General features: G+C 39.1%; 1 protein-coding gene across 5 annotated transcripts in view; it reads right to left on the bottom strand.

The window, feature by feature from the left end:
* MSRA (methionine sulfoxide reductase A) overlaps window positions 1-17,810 on the bottom strand; it is a 270,726-nt gene that overhangs the window by 139,624 nt on the left and 113,292 nt on the right. For 4 of the 5 annotated variants that reach the window (XM_035321232.1, XM_035321233.1, XM_035321231.1 and 1 more), the window contains one exon: window positions 2,866-2,985. The exons of the other annotated variant lie outside the window; for it this stretch is intronic. In XM_035321232.1, the coding sequence (XP_035177123.1) occupies window positions 2,866-2,985 (120 nt within the window). The remainder of the gene's footprint in view (window positions 1-2,865; window positions 2,986-17,810) is intronic. 5 annotated transcript variants of the gene reach the window in all.

Genomic DNA, 17,810 nt, shown 5'->3' on the forward strand with positions numbered 1-17,810 from the left:
AAGACACACAGTGAAGACACACAGAAGACACACAGATACCACAGATACGAATTAGTTGTTCACACAACAGGCATTTAATCACTTTTGAGATGTCCAAGGGCATCTGGGACAACCACAAAAAACTATCAGATGGGACTGTATTGTGGCAGGTGGGATATGCCCAGACATCTCAAACACTAAATCCTACATTTAGGCAACGGAGTCAAAAAAGCACCTTTGGATGATATGTTTTGAGTGACCTTAGCTTGGGGAAAAGAGTAAATCCACACCATTTTGCCTGGGGGCTAGCTGATGATCTGCTTTTGGAAGAAGTGCTACTTGTTTAATCCAAAGAATTGTTGCTTTTTTTCTTCAGAGCAGAATGCCAGGAAGGTGTTGGAATAAAATACCTTTCCGGCACAGATTCTCAAGCCTGCATGGGTTGAAAGCAAAGCTCAAATACTTTCCAAGTGGATATTTTTTAGTTGGCGTTAATGTTTTCTAGAGCTGGATTTAGAGGACATGACTGTTAAGTGTTTACCATGGAAATGACCTTGTCAGAACAGATGAAGAAGAAAGTGGCAATCACACCATGAATAACTGAAGTCTACTATTTCATAAGTACAGTTCTTCCCAAGTAAAACTATGGCAACTAGAAGCAGCCAGATGGCAATGTCTTAGGGGGGCTTGTGAGAACTCTCTAAAGAGAATTCCAAAAAGCATGTTCAAAGATGAAAAAAATCTGCCAGGAGAAAAAAAAAAAAAAAAAAAAAAAAAAGAGAGAGAAAGAAAGAAAGAAAGAGAAAATCAGAATAAAACATGGCTAAAGGAAGCTAAGTAGGAAGAAAAATTCAGCATGCAGAAATCAGTAAATTCTCCATTTCAGCTCAGATGCTCAGCTGAGAACACAAATGTGTAGCACATACATATCCCATTTATGTTCACAGAGACAAGGCTGTGAAATATGCGCTTATCCTTCCAGATATCTCTGAGCAAAAAATCCTCCAGTGTCCAGTATCTGGAGGCATATAAACATCCATAATGCGAATGTGTATAAAAACAAGCACTAGAAAAATAACGTCTGCTGTGGTTTCACACTACAAATCTAACTAAAAAACTGTCAGAAAAGACTTCACAGATTTTTTTTCAATTTTTTTATTCCAAGATTCTTATTATTAAATTACTATTTTTATTTTTGTTCACTGTTGATGAACTACCACATATAGAGTAGCTTCAAAAAAACTTCAAAGCATCTGAATCAAATGCAAAATATGCAATAACATGGAGCCATTCTGAAATATAAAAACCAGCATATACAGTGCAGGACTAAAAGATATCTCTACTTCCCTTACTACACCACCTTGTCCTGTGTTCAAATCTCCCCCTGGCCAACAGCCAGCCCTCACTATCTTTGGAGAAACACTCAACAGTCCATCATAACTACACTCAGTGTACTGGAACCATGAGTGCAGTGGGAAAGAAAAACTGTACTGCACATCACTATCCTATATAAACAACCTAATTATTTAATGTTCAGGTCATTAAACAGAGTGGACAAAAATTTCCAGGCAGGCCTGTGAATATAAATGCTATCACGTTATTTTTTATAAAAAATTACAGATAGTGCAGGCAAATTATGAAAGTACATATACAAGACTGGAAAAAATAGGAACCAATAGATCATACAGATTAATAAAACAGGTTATCACTGATCCATCCATAGGTGATACTTCTCATTTCTATGTTTTGCAGGAGTTCTGGGTCACTCTGCATCCATTAATGCTAAAGGAACGGTGTCCTTCTTTTTGTTCTAGCTATCTTTAAATTCCTATATACTAAACATCTGCATTCAGGAACATGCATACTGCTATGAGTTACCAGCAGAAATTCCCCCCTAATCTATGTTTTCTTTAGTATTTCCATGGCAATTTCTTATGAGCTCAGAATTACCTTTAAAATAACACTTTAAGATATCTCTTTCCACATTTTTTACTATTTCCATAAAGTTTCTGCTTTTCTGGGTGCCTTTCAGCACTCCTCTATAGCTGCTGAAGTGTCCATTATTTGTTTGTGTCACTGAACTTATTATACTCTATCAAGCCTACATGACAGATTATTATTGAGAACAGTATATCAACTCCAATATTTGGCATAAAAAGTGTTAACAAGAGAATAAACTAAAATAAAACCTTCAAGTTGTTCTCCACCAGTGAGTACAGGAAAGCAAGAATATGCTTTAACAACAACATTAGTCAATTGGCTGCCAGTGGTTCTGTTCTGGATCACAGAAATAAACTGTATTGGGTTATCAGTACTGTAGAAGGATTAGTATTGGAGTGCAATGAAAAATAAATGTAATGATTTGCTTCGGAAATTATGAGATGCTGTTCATTGAACTGTATAAAAATTTAACAAAATAATAATAAAAACACAAATGAGAAATGTAGACTTTTTCATATATCCTCCCGTTATACAGAAAGAAAAGGAAAGAACGTGTTCTGATTTTTTTCCACACTCGAATATGGACACCATTTAAATTAAAACTTGTATGTTTTCTAAAAGACACATTTGCATAATTTGCAACAGAATCCATTTCCTGAGAAAATTGTATTAAAATACAAAAGTCAAATAAGAAAATCTGAACCTTCTATTTTTCTCTTTTTCCTCAGAGTATTTGTACATACATGAACTCATTAATTAGTAGGAGATGACAATGGGATGGACATACCATAGATTTCATTACAGTTTAGGATGCAAGGTAAGTACTGGTGTTCTTTAAATAACCCATCTCATGAGTTGCTGCAGTTACTCGTTTACTCTTCATTGTCACTCATAATCTGATAGGATTCTCCTCACAGTCCTTAAAAAGCAGAGAGAAAGGCTTACCTGAACAGACCTCTTTGTAGGTAGGATTCGGAGTATACCCTCCTGCATAACCCACTTGAGTGGAGTAGACTCCCTTCTGTCTCCAAAACTTCCTCTCAGCTCCCCAGAAACAGCCCATACCTGAATATTACATGAAGAATATATAATTATGTCAAAAGCTGTTCAGTGTTAATTTTTTGCATATTAATTGACGTAGTCCATACTGGAAGTAACATCTATAGTCAGCATGTGATGGTCAAATGTTTCCCAAGACTATACATGGAGTAACTGTACTGAGAAATCCATTCTGCATCAGTGCACAACTCAAATAAAACTTTATTTTCTAATGCTTCTGAATATCACAGAGGAGAAATCCTATAAGGGTTCAAAGGCCCAAACAAGGAGAATTTTCATGCACATAAAGTTACTTAAAAGGCAATTGCACTATTTGTACAGCACCATTTTTACTTTAGTTGATTAGCAAGCTGTCAAAACACAATAATTTGTATTAATGGCAAACAGTTATTTAATTTTCTGCTTTCAGGCATATGCAGTCTTTAAAGGTGGCAGTAATAATGGATTAAATTATACGCTATACAGAAGGAAAAATGCTTTGGTTTAACAATTTATGCATGCACATATTTGATGTTCAGGCAAAATTTCGGCATTCATTCACCCACATGGCCAATTATCTAAGGACAGCAGATTGTCAACAGGTGTAAATTAGCAAAAGTCTCCTGGTAACGTGGAATCAAGCACATTGTATGAAAGCCAGTGGGAAGAAATAAACAAGCCTAACATCCACAGTTCTCTGATGGCTTAGGAGTTACGATTTGAAGGACTCCATAAAACCATAAAGCTGAAACATGTCACGTACACTGAAGTATTATCTAGCTCATCCCTGATTACAAGTGATGCATCTTCTCTCACAGTGATAACATATGTCCTTTTCTTATTCCCTAATTAAAGCATTTGAAATCAAAACTAGTAAAAAAAATAAGCTAAATGTTAGTTACACTTAGAAATCATGATCCATGATGGGTTTTCTGTTGACAACAACACAGATATGACAGGTTAAAAAATCACAGAAATGTTACTTCAAAGAACAACTAGAAGAAGAACTATGATGGCTCACAAAGGCATATTCTTTCTTTGAAACTTCACAGATGAGCTTCAAACTAAAGTAATTTATTTTGACCAATTCCTGTAGTAACACACCAAAAATGCAGAAGATTTCTTCTAATTTAGATGTTCAAGCAAGCCACATAACTTAGGAGCCTAGCCTGCTCCTGGAGACCATGGAAAGAGACAGGCATCTCCTGAGGACAACTCAGCTCAAAGAAGATTTAAACTGCTGACCAAATTACAGCCATTCTCCTAGACTACAGCAATAGCTATGGCTGTTAGACTTGGGTTCCTCACCTAAATTAGGCTGGTGGCTAACTGTTGTAAGACCTGTCTTGAAATTACCTCCAGGTTTTGCAAAAAGAACAATTGGGAATTCTTATTGGAGAGGTATTTTTCAGGTACTCGCCTATCTAATGGTGATTTAAAATAGAATGTATTTCTGTAGCTGACATCACTATTTTATAGCAATTAAGTCTGAGAGGCTTTCCAGCACTTATGTCATCAAGTCTAGCCAATTTATAGAGTGTAGAGGAAGACAGTTTTTACTCATCACTTTGAATACACTCCATCCAGCAGCTTTGGTTTAACAATTTATGGTTTAATGATTTATTTTCTTTCCACAGAAGTCAGAGCACGTATAAAGTGAACAGTGCCGTGCACATACGGGTCTCGTTCCCAGAGAGTCCAGTCACCGAAAGTACAACTCACCCCTTCACTGTAACGAAACTCAATAGACCTTCATTTAATAATGTCAACATCATATTTTTTCTCTTGCTTTCCTTTTTATTGAGAATTTATGTCTTCAAACATTAGCGAGGTGGGGATGGGGCTCTTCTCCCAAGCATCAAGAGATAAGATTAGGGGAAATGGCCTCAAGTTGCACCAGGGGAGGTTTAGGTTGGATATTAGGATAAATCTCTTTACTGAAGGCACTATGTGGCATTGGAATAGGCTGACCAGGGAAGTCACTGAGTCACTACCCCTGCAGGTCTTCAAGAAACATGTAGATGTAGACCTTAGTAGCGTGGTTCACAGGTAGACTTTAGTACTAGGTTAAAGGTTGGGCTAGATGATCTTAGAGGGCTTTTCCAACCTAAATGATTTTGTGATTCTGTTACAGCAGTGAGCTGGAAAGTGCTCCTTGTTCTGTAGTGAGCTGGCACCATGTGCTTGGAGCCCAGCAAGCCACCCACCCCCTGGGCTGCAGCAGCAGCAGCAGCGTGGCCAGCAGGGCCAGGGAGGGGATTGTCCCCCTCTGCTCCGCTCTCATGAGCCCCCCCCTGCAAACCTGCGCTCAGGGGCCCAGCACCAGGAGGACATGGAGCTGCTGGAGCGGGCCCAGAGGAGGCCCCGAGGATGAGCAGAGGCTGGAGCCCCTCTGCTCTGGAGCCAGGCTGAGGGAGCTGGGAGTGTTGGTGACTGCCAATTTATCAAACTAACAGTGCAAGGACAAGGGCAAGGGCATCTGGAAGGCTTGTGAGTGAGGTACTTCATCCTTGCTACAGAATAATACAGACCCAATTTTTTTCCCAAACGTATTCCTAGTTCCACACCTTACTGCAAAAGTATATCCCAAAGGTAAGGACACAATCGAAATTCAGGGTTGAGTTCAAACACAGGCCCAAGATCAAATGTGAAGTAGAAATGCTCGTTGTTTTCCTATTTATTTTTTAAAATGTAATGGAAATGTCTGAATTTACTGATCAGCTGGTTGGTGGCTCTCCTTGATCAATAACTTTTATTTGGGGTTCTCTCATCAATCGTCCTCTCTGACCGGTTGATTTGACCCAATGACCTACATCCTCATCACGGTTTCTTTCACTTGTTCTTCTCTGCAAGCAGTTTCTGTCTGAATTCATTGTGTTCTCCCACCTCTCAGAGACAGACATTTTATTCTTTTAGTGAACTATTCTCATCATTTCTCAAGTACGCTGGCACCTTGCACAAACAATAAATCCTCACATCCACGAGAACAGATAAAATTGAAGTCTTTGTCATAAGAAAACAACCTGCTAGTAAAGGGACATAATTTACAACAACACAATACTGAATTGCTTTCCACAGTATTAATACATTCAGCAGTTGATGTTTGTTATTCTGCTAAAGCAGTGCCGTGTTCTACAGAGAAACTGTCACAAGGAGAGAAATAGTAAGAATAAAACCCCATAATATTCTGGAGCTCATGGACTGCCTCCTCTTCAGAGCACTGATTGCCTTAAGCCATGTTTAATGTGAACAATGATTACTAAAATCAGGAAGTTAACACAGTTAAAGACTTCATATGCTCTTGTAGTAAACAGAAGTTTACTTTCCCTAATCACTGCTACTCTAGTTAGAAAGCTGAAGATGTTAAAAATAATTAGATAAAACTCAGAGGGAAAAAAAAATCAGTAAACAGTAGTGAAAGGAACATAAAAGGGAAATAAGCCCATACTATAACTTGAAACTAGCAAACTTGAATGTGATTTTAAACTATTCATGAAATAATTTGCATAATCCCCAGTACTGGTTAAGTGAGTGCAGCTTTAGAGTTAGATAGAGAGCTTCCAGAGGCATTCCTAAGAGAAAGAAAAATAAGGAAAATACCCATACCCATTTATTAAGGGAAATACTCTTATACCTCCCCCCCAAAAGCATAACTTGAACATAATGGGTATTGCAGAAGAGTATTTAAGCATTGAAGATATTTGTCACTTTTTAATTGCTAATTTGTAAAACAAAAACTATTCTTTTAGTGATGGGTTTTGACTGACTCTTAATTGGAATTTCAAAAGGCATTTAAAGATTTTACGCTTTTGAACTTCAAAAACAAACAGATTCAAATGGCAGTCTTTAAAGGCTCATTCATCCCTATAAATAATATTAATCACACAATTTGAGACTAAATGCTAATACTCCTATTCCTTTCTGGCATCCACATCCTTTTTCTCAGACTACTCTGTTTATACATGTACACACATATATATCTTCTGAACAACTCTTTTTCTACACAGCCTTACACTCAGTCAAGAAGCATGTGTTTCCATAGGCAACCCAGACCATTAGCATATTCGTAAAAAAGAGTTAGCATAAGTATTTTCCTAAAATAATGAAAGCAAAATATTGCTCTGATAAGAAGAGATAAGCATCCCATTGTTAAAGATAATCTGTAATAATTTTGAAATATTCACAAACATAATCTGAGCAAAATTGAACCCCAGGTGTTTACTTCCTAGTGAGATGAATAGCTGTACAGATGACGTTAACTGTATTGACTAGGGTCTCCACTGACTGTAACAAGAGCTTATACATTTAGGGATTAATTTATTTGACTAAACAGAGACATCCAGGGCCATTTGAAATGCCTTAGGATATCCAAGACATCTATCTACACAAGGCTGACATACATGACACAGGACTCAAGAGAGACACGTGTCCTTCTTGAAAGGCAAGGCAAAATGCTCTTGGACATCTCAAGTGTAACTGCATATTTTAAGGCAGGAAATACAAGCCCCTATCTTATATGTGGACATTACAAAAACATGGAATTTTTGAATCTGGTTGAAACAAATCCCCCATAATTTAGTGACTGTGTTTGGAAGCTGACTGTTTCTCTTCCATAGCTATAAAAAGAATCTACAGTGAGTAGCTCAGCTGTAGAAGTGTGTGCTGCAGGTCTACATACATAAGCCAGATGAATCCTAAGCAAAGTAACTAACTGCAAAGTTATTTCATATCTATCCTGATAACAATGTGTGTAGCTTGTAGCATTATTAAATTCTCTATTTCTTGTACTACATGCAATAGCCATCACACAGTAGCAAAACCAAATTGGAAAGCTTGTTTAAAATTATGCAATGTTCAAGATGTGTTCTCCACTCATACAAGAAACTGTGTGATCCTGAAAAGGGAACCTTTATTCACACTCACTGCGATGCCCTTCTCCTACATTTCTTCCTATCACATCTTTGAATAGTATTCAGTTTCCATGCAGGTTCCCTGATGTAAATTCCTATTCAGGATTCCATGATGTAAATCGGCACAAGCAGTACATTTGCATCAGAAGGGCATTCTTGATCCAAATTAAAACCTAATAAGCTGCACCCATGCTGTACTAATTAAAGTCTATTAAGTTCTGAGCTCCGTGGATGTTAAAGGAGGCTGATGCTTCAGGGACTGCCAGCTTTCCATTTAGGGAAACTCACAGCAGGTGTATTGTATTTATATACTGGCTAATTTTCATATTTTCTCTGAAACATGTATACATACATGGTATTTTTATTCATGGAGTGATTTTTTAATGCCTTTGTCCTTTGCCTTTGTGTTATGCCCCTCTCCTCTGGGCATCAGGTTCATAGACAACCTGACTTCTATCTGACAACCCAACAACCTTTTGCTCCTGCCAGCTCTACTTACAAGCATTATCTCTCCCCTGCCCTCCAAGCAGCCCAACAGGACAGCCAGAGAATCAGAAGACTCTTTTTGTCTTATTCTAAAGAATGAATGCATTATTTCCGTGGCATGCCAAGGCTTTTCTGGCCCACAGCCTGCAATCCCTACACCCACACTTCAAGGCGCTTTTCCGTGCAGCAGATTAAGAAGCTGTTTCAATGCCAGGCTGATAGCAATGCTTCACTGCAGAAGATGAACTGCAAAGGATATGGATCCTGCTCCTCCTTCTGTTAACGGGATTTTAGAATGTATGATTCCACTTAGGAGAGGGAAATGTCAGTTTTAAATGTACACTCAGAAAAACAAAAATGTGCTGCTATGATGAGAGAATAAAGAGCAACGTGCCCTGGAAACCTCTTCCCTAACCCCAGCTCAGAACAAGTGGCAGGACAGGATCTATCCAAAGCTCAGGAGCACACTAAACAGAGGAGACCAGCTCTTGTGCCAGCTTATGCTCTGAAACCCTAGAAGCAGCAATTCTGCCAGCTGCTCGAATGCTACAGTACCCAGCCAAAAGTAGCTGGGGGCACAGGCTGCTCCTATACATTGAAGCAGTAAAGGACAGCCAACAGCACATCCCACCGGCCTACCTCAATGCATCCTGTTCTAGCCAGCATCTCTCCGGGAGCTGAAGGCACAGCTGCCAGTACCCCTGCTTCTCTTGGCCACTATAGGATTTGGCCCAAATTTTGAATACGATTTATTTAGTTACCTCTACTAAAATCTGGAGAAGCCTAGGAAACGCTCAGCTGCTTTGAACTGAAATAATTCTTTTTCCCCAGTTGGAAGGAATAAATTGAACCTCAGCAAGTCATATATCTATATAATAATGCTCATTACATAGATTTCCGCCAAACACTGACTGTGTGATTGGCCTTTTCTCTTAAAAATTGTGTGGTGCAGTTGGTACAGCTTTCTGAAGTCAGTCCAAGTACTGATATTTCAAAGTACTGAGCCAAGGAGATATTTATTTGTGCCGTGTGCACCTAAACTGTGGGGACCATTAATTTCTGGTACTTCACAGGTTGAAGTGGGTACTTTGGCTTCCTGAAAGGTCAGTAGGAGACCTCAGTAGGCACCATCATGTTCCGTTCCCTCAATCTCCCCCAAAGAGAAGATGGGCATGCAGGCAATGAGGGAGCTGTGACGTGATCCAGCTCAGATCTCCCAGTTCAGACAACCAAGAGATCAGGATGTCCTGGTACCTCAGGAAGAATGTCCGTTCTCTAGTCTAGATGCAGTGGTTGTATCCCTAGTTACAACATCTTTTTCTTGAATTTATATAACTCAAAAGCACCAGACTTCCAGAAAGATAAATTTTGTTCTCCCCAGGCAAATAAGCCGGTCCCTTTGGCTTCACTGTGATTACAGACACAAATCCAAAAGTAGCATGGGATCTCAGAATCACATGTAAAGTGACCGAATGCAGCTTTATCAAATACATTCATCCTTACGTACTTACACAATAGCAAATAAGGGCCTGAAAATCTTAAATGATCAAAGCTATGTCCTAATATGCACCAAGACAGTGTATGAATTACCTGACAGTCTTCGTTCTGAATTTTCTCAAATTCTTGTTGAGAATATGGAGAAAAATCCAGTTCAAACTGAAATGTAAAATCATCTTTTACATAACGCTGCAATATGTAGGGCACTTTGGTGAGCCATCTGGATGCATATAGGATTAATGTTATCAATCAGAATTTAAAATAAAATTGTATTATTGATGTCTTTAGGGGCTTACCATGCAGCAACCACAGAATATTTGAGCAATCACAGAATATTTGAGATCACTGGAAAACAATCAACTAAGAAATGGTTGGGAGGAATACTAAAAAAAAAAGCTGAAATGGAGAACAAGCTCAGCTGAAAGAAATAAAACTCCTGGTGACAGATGGCATTAAGCGGATGATCTTCCCAGATAAGCGTTGGCTCTAATGCTACAACAGGGTTGATAAATATGTTGAACAGCTTGCCTGGGGCAAGTCAAACAAAGCCCTCGGCAAGAAATTTAAAATGCAGTTTGCCTAACAGAGCAACTAAAGAGGAATTTCTTGGCTCACCATTTTGCCAAGATGTGTTCTGTTCACACTGCATGAATTCCCAGAGAAACTGTTGGGTTTGCTTCGTTTTCCATAGGAGAAGCAGAAGCCTCATGTTCATTCAAATTAACAAATGCCCGGGCAATTCATTTATGCCAGTATGGTAGCTGCTGACATTCGAAGAGTATGTGGGCACATGTGTGCGTATGTATGTATGTTTGTATAAAACGTGCACAACAGATTATTTTAAGAGGAAAAGAAGAATACCATAATAGAAAGGGAGTATTTTACTGTCAACAGAAAAACTGCCATGTTTTCAGCAAGAAAAAATATGAATAACATGTCATAAGTAAGACTTTTCAAAGACCCTATATGACAACAGCACTCAAACTGGGAAACGCAATAGAATTTATTTATTCAATTCATCATAAAAGAATGTTACAAGTTATATTTAATGTAAAAATCAACAGAATTTTAATCAATTTGAAGGCAATATCAAGGATGTTAATAAGGCACAAACCATAGCTGCCATGAACTTCACAGCTACAGTAGGAGAGGTTTCAGATTTTCTAATTTAAATGCAATTTTGATCTTAACCAGCAGAGGATATACACATCTCAGCATATTAAAATGCTTTCAAATATGGCTTTATTCACTGCCTCAGTATTTATTCTTTCCCCGTGCAATAGACAGGAATATTTAAACCAATTTTATCCTGAAGGTTAACAAACCTGCTCGCTGGTGAGTCCAAATAGTAAGAAAATTCCATCATCAAAATCCTCTGTTGGACATAGTAGAACAAGTCCAGAGGAGGCCCCGAGGATGAGCAGAGGCTGGAGCCCCTCTGCTCTGGAGCCAGGCTGAGGGAGCTGGGGGTGTTGGGCCTGGGGAGGAGAAGGCTCCGGGGAGACCTCCCAGCGGCCTGCCCGGGCCTGAGGGGCTGCAGGAGAGCTGGGGAGGGACTCTGTGTCAGGGGATAGAGACAGGACAAGGGGGAGGCAGCTTTAAACTCAGAGAGGGGAGCTTTAGATCAGACATTAGGGAGAAATCCTTCCCTCAGAGGGCGGTGAAGCCCTGGTGCAGGCTGCCCTGAGAAGCTGTGGGTGCCCCATCCCTGGTTGCATTCAAGGCCATGCTGGATGGGGCTTTGGGCAACCTGGTCTAGTGGGAGGTGTTCTTGCCCATGGCAGGGGGTTGGAATTAGATGATCTTTAAGGTCTCTTCCAACCGAAACTATTCTGTGATTCTGTGATTTTATAAAAACTCCTTTTTCTGCAGAAACTGGAAGGTATGGACAACTCAAAAAATCATTTACGCTGATCTGAAAGTTTGGCATCATATAGATGCCAAATATACATCATATAGATGTATATACATCTCCACCATATAGACCTCACAGAATCATTAAGGTTGGAAAAAACCTTCAGGATCATCTGGTCCAGCCATCCCCCTACCACCAATGTCACCCACTAAACCATGTCCCTAAGCACCACATCCAGCCTTTCCTTGAACACTCTTAGGGACAGTGATGCCACCACCTCCCTGGGCAACCATTTCCAATGTCTGACTGCTCTTTCTGAGAATAAATGTCTCCTAATTTCCAACCTGAACCTAAAGATCTGGGAGGACAACTGTACAACACCACTTCTGCCTGCCAGCTTCACATGAACCCTTCAGGAGGTTCATCTTGGGTCTAAATCATCAGAGCTAACACTGCAAATTGCTTCCAAAAGTGAATAAGATGAGAAGTAGATGTTGGGAGAATGAAGAAAGACAACCACTTCTATGGCTCTGACTTTTTCTGCAGTCTTGGGGTACAAGCTTTGTTCCTAGTGACTGTTCTGCATCTATTCTGCGTTAATCATGCTCAGCATTTCCTTAATTAGGAGAGAAAGGTTAAAAGGAGTTGGAAAGCACGCAGGATTCATTAGGCCCAAACATATACATACAATTCACAGGCTCTACTGCCCAGCTCCCAGAAGGACACCAGCATGGGAATATGCCATAGGAGGAAGCCTGGCAACAGCCGTTTGGATCTGGGGAACCATGTTTCCTGCCTCCTCTAGAAAACAAATACTTAAATACTAATTCACATGCATTTAGCTCCTTTCATCCAAAAACATCAAAGCACTTCGCACACAATAATTAAGCCTCACATGAACCATAATTTATGAATTATTACTTTAAGTACTCCGCAACCGAGGTATGAGTGGTCCCAAAGCAAAGCAAAGAATCCCTTTTGGAAAAATACCAAAGAATCCCAACTAACAGGTCTTTGTTTAGACTAATTCCTTTTTTTATGCTATGACTGCTAGTTGATAGAAACACCCTTAGATAAAATGATGTATTTTCTAACTTTTTCCTTGCCATATTTTTGTTGATTTATACTCTTCCATAAGAGTATAAACTTGATCCAAACTTGATCTAGATAAAATGTAGCAACTTTCATCTCAATCATCTTTTGGCAGTGGAATATACCTGTAATATAGTAATGGGGAAAATAAGACAAAATAAAGAGCTGCCTCCAAAAGTACAGAAAACGTATCTGAAAATTCTGATTGCTTGAACAAGTTGAGCCAGATACACCAACTGGTGATCTTGGCATTTGTTAGGCTGAGGACAGAACCAGTCAAGATTAGACATGGGGTAAAAAAAGAGACAAAAATGTATAACAAATGTTTAACAATAAATAGATGATTCATAACAACAACAACAAAAAAAAGTTCAATGTCTCACTCTTGAAGATTTCCACCTCATAAAAATTGTCTCGTTCTTTGAGCTTCACTCATGAAATGGAACTAATTCTGTTTTCTTAGTATTATATTAGTCATCGATTCCAATATATGCAGATGTGCAGATTTGGTAAAAAGGAGATGAGAAGAAGGCTCCAGAATTCAAGCCTGAATGCAGACTGTAAAAGATCTCTCCAAGGCCTGTTTCTGTCATTAGTTGTATTGCTGTTTTCAGCACCATAGCACATCACATAACTGCCTTTGTCATGGTTTTGAATCCCATTGTGCTAGGTTCTGGGTAAAAACACAGAACAATTCAGCAACGTCTCCAAAATTTTAGTTTTCTATTTACAGGGCCATTCCATACACAAAGGAGAAGTGTCACAAATCGTACAAATCATGGAAACCAATAAATACATGATTTCCTTAAATGTTTTCAGATTTGGGAATATGACGGAATGAATGCTCAAGACTGGGAACAACTGGGCATCATTTTCACACAAACAACTGGATCACATATAATATGCAATATTGCACCAAAAATAGGTATGATCTGCAGAAAAGAAGTGCTATTCACAAAGTAACAACAGTCAGTCCTTAAGCGCAGAAGTCTGGATTAATAGTGCATGTCTTCCATGTCTAATTGGCTAAAGGGCAGTCTTACAAAGTATTGTGGGCACCCAATATTTCTCGGCCACAAAGATGATGCCTGAACCCGTGATGCCTGATCCCATGGACCCAGAAAGGAATTTGTGATAGAAAAAAAAGAGCAACAGGGTTTATGGCCAAAATTCTGACAGCATTAACTACTCTTTTCAAATGTCTCTTAAAAATAAATTACTTGATCAATAAAAATGCCATACGTAGGAATATAAGCATCATAAGCTCTTTGCACATCTCTGAGGCATCTAAAAGTGGAACAAAGTCTTCATCTGAATTAACACAAAAGAATATCCAAGGATACAGTTAATTAATTATGCCAGCTTGTGCACAGATAAATTGAGTCTAGCCACTTTTCTATCTACTTTGAAGAAGGGAGTAGTTTCTTAATATATTACCTTTCGAAAGTCTGTTAGGGATAAAAGGAACCCCTGGTACAATAATATGTGAAAGAGATTGAGATAGAGCTACATGGTCCTATCATCAACTTGATTATTTGCTTCATTGCAAAGCATCACATCTTTAGTTCAGTCATTGATTTGAGGCTTTCAAATCATTTTGTGATCTTCCTTTGCTCTAAGCATTCCAGCACTTCACACCAGAGATTCATTTTAGATCATCCTCGGTCATTTGACACACTTTAGTGCTCTGCTACTCAAGTAGAACTTGATGTACACATAAAATAAGAGATGTCATCAGGGCTGTGTAATCCATTTGATTCTCTTGAAACTGTATCTTTCATATAAATTCATCTCTGCAATAATAGCAAAGCCTTACCCTTGTCTTGTGAAAATCTCTGTAATCTCTCAGCAACCTCAGGGAGCTTGAAATATACAGAGGCAAAACAAAATATATTCCACTATTATAAAAGCAAAGCACCACAAACATTTTCTTACAGGGAAAAATAAGAATCACTTTTAGGGCTACACTGCAGAAAATAATAACTTGTTTACAAAGTTTGTTTACTGCAAGGAATAGAAACCTTCCTTTTTTCTTTTCTTTTAGGATAACTATTGCTAAGTTAAATTAACTGCCAACACACACATTCAGAAAAAGTAATGTCATATTACTTATTTTATCTGTAACCTTAGATTTTAGACTACAAAAGAAAGCTGTAGGCACCCTGACAACTATTTAAAATTACAATCTATAATTGCTCAGGAGCAAAAAATAATTACATTCAATAACAAGCCAATTCAACAAATAGCCTTTAGTCCTTCTCTCCCCAGCTCCACAGAAACATACCCTTAACCCTTTTCCAATAAAAGCCCAAACTAATAAATGTCTTCTGAGTGTACCTAGAAGATCATTAAAATTAATCTATTTTGAACCACAGCTGGCCTTAATGGAAATACAGAATTTCCAGGACTTATAGCCAATAGAATTTTGGTACATAGAGAATACCTCTTTCCTATCCAGCCCCAAAAAGATATTTACTCTGATAAAAAAAAAAAAAAATACTGGAGAAGATCATTATAGAAAAAGTAATTTATATCCAGAGGAAGAGAAGCCAAATGGATATGTGGTTAGTCATTCACCATTTATGCAGTACTTGACGTGCACTCATTTGCAAAAAACATGGCATGTCATTGTTGAAAATAAAATAACTGTAATAGTTAGTGAGGCAGCGTCTGCACTCCATTGATGCCTTGGCAAAGGAATTGCCATCAAGCACAGTGAGGTACATGACCTGCTTGCTGTCCAGCCCACTGGTTTTCTTAGACATCTTCTAAACGCTCGTGCACTCTGGATGTGCTTGCCAGGATATTAAGCTAGAGGGTATCACGAGGCACACAGGCTGGATTAAGGACTGTAGTAGCATGCTTTTGCTATAATAAATAGCCTCTCTAATGGTGAGGCTGGCTTTTGGGAGAGCCTCCAACGTGGTTTGGATGTACACACTATTGTTTTTTAAGGAAGAACCATGGCAGCTGCCAGCAGCCAGCTAAGGTGGCAATGGTCATCTTTATCATGAGGTGGGATAGCAATCCTTTGAACAAGCAGAGAGAGACTTAGTTTTGTACGCAGCAGAATTTTGCTCTTTTTTCAGGTTTTGATTCAACTAGTATTAAAAATAAATAAATAAATAATAAATACAGAACACTTACAACTTCCATGGTACACGAGGGACAAGCCTGAGTGAACACTGAAGCAAGTTCCTACAAACTATGGTCAGAGACCCCTGCACAAATGTATTTTGTATAACTGCAGCTATCCAACCAGGCCTGGATAACGCAGCTACCACAGCCACATAGACAGAGCTGTGCTGCCCCAGGGTAGAAGCCGCATGAGCCCCCTCCATGCTGTGCCTTCCACCCACCTGCTTCCCAAGCATAGAGGCATGGACAGCTCTCGGAGCCATGCCAAGCTAGACATGCATCCAGAAAGAGCTGCGTATTTTACGACATTGTCTATGCAATCAGTCATTTTGCCTCCTTTGCAGAAAAACAATATTTTCAGGGGTTTGTTGTTTTTCTTGATATACAACTTCAAAGTGGATTAGGTGAGGCTAGAATGCACATCATTTGAGAAAACCTCCCCACTGTTACTGTCCAGCAAAAAAGGATTCTCGTGCATCTATTTATTATTTCTCATTACAAATCTTTCTCAACAGGGAGCTAATGGCAGCTGTGACTTGCATTTGTATGGCTTTCAACACCATTTTCAAGTATGGCTCCCATACTTCCAAAACAGCACACGGGTTCTCACTGTGTGGCTCCCTACAGCTTTAATTCATTAATGGTAGAAAAGCAGCTGATGGGATATGATAGGTAATATCATACACCTGTGATATTTGTGACCTATGACATACAGTGCATGATATAATAGGGATGCATCTCACCCTGTCTCCAACAGCAGGCACTGAGGGAAGAATAAGTAAAGGACAAATACACACAGTACTTACCATTACCATTACTACTGTCCCAGTCTCTGATATTTGCAGGATTTCCTGTGCTTGCTGTGGTTTGAATAACTCTCAGTGGATCTGTCTTCCAACTACTTCTCCTGGCCTCACTTCAAGGTGAGGAACCTTTTGTACACATAAAATCCGTTGGCAAGGAGATCCAGTCTTTTATTTGATTCCAGCTTCTCTGATTCATTTCAAAACTGGCTCCTACATGCATCTTTTGACAGCCTCTACTTCTTTTAAGGGAAGATACTCAAAAATCAACTTTATTTTACATTCCCCATACATATCACTTCATAGGTCTCTCTTATGCCCCACATTTATCTCTTTGTCACACTGAATAGTTCTAGCATACCCAGTTGTTCCTTGTATAGAAGATGCTCCAGACTTCTGATCGCCCTTTTTGCCCCCCAATTTCTGCCCCCCAGTTCTACTAGATTTCTTTTGACATATAGGGTGCAGCACTCATCATGAGGGAAAACCTTTCCTATTCCACTTTCCAACAATGCATTGACAGGGAAAAGAATTGCACACATACTAACCATCACTAAAAATCCATATATTGCTCTCCTCCACAAAGCTGTGTACATGCAGGGAATCTGGGGACAAGCTATGACTGACGGAGTCATCAGCAAAGTGTCCCAGGCTCACAGCAGGTTGCAGCCAGAGAGAACGCAACTCGTTGAGATTTGAAAGACTCTCATAGCCTCAGGTTCCAAGCAACATAACACTTCTGTAAGCTTCAGCACATGCTCCAAAACATTTTGGATCCACACAGTGAGTACCTTGAATTTGGGGAAAGTTATTTGTATATAATCAATAAGCCCGTTAAAGCAACTGTACTGCCTCAAGGCTACAAATATCTTTGCTTTACCCTTGGGTTTGGTCTACAGCATAATAAAGCACATATAATTGTAGCCTCTACATACAGGGGACTGAGATTAGTTTTAAAATGAGGTAACTGGCAATATTTAAGCTCAAGATGTAAAAAAAAATATAGTGTAAACAAACCTTATAAAAATACAAGTTTTGGCCCTGTCTCACACACGGAGGCATTGGTGACCT

Source organism: Oxyura jamaicensis, chromosome 3 (genome assembly GCF_011077185.1).
Source record: "Oxyura jamaicensis isolate SHBP4307 breed ruddy duck chromosome 3, BPBGC_Ojam_1.0, whole genome shotgun sequence".
NCBI classification, from domain to species: Eukaryota; Metazoa; Chordata; class Aves; order Anseriformes; family Anatidae; genus Oxyura; species Oxyura jamaicensis.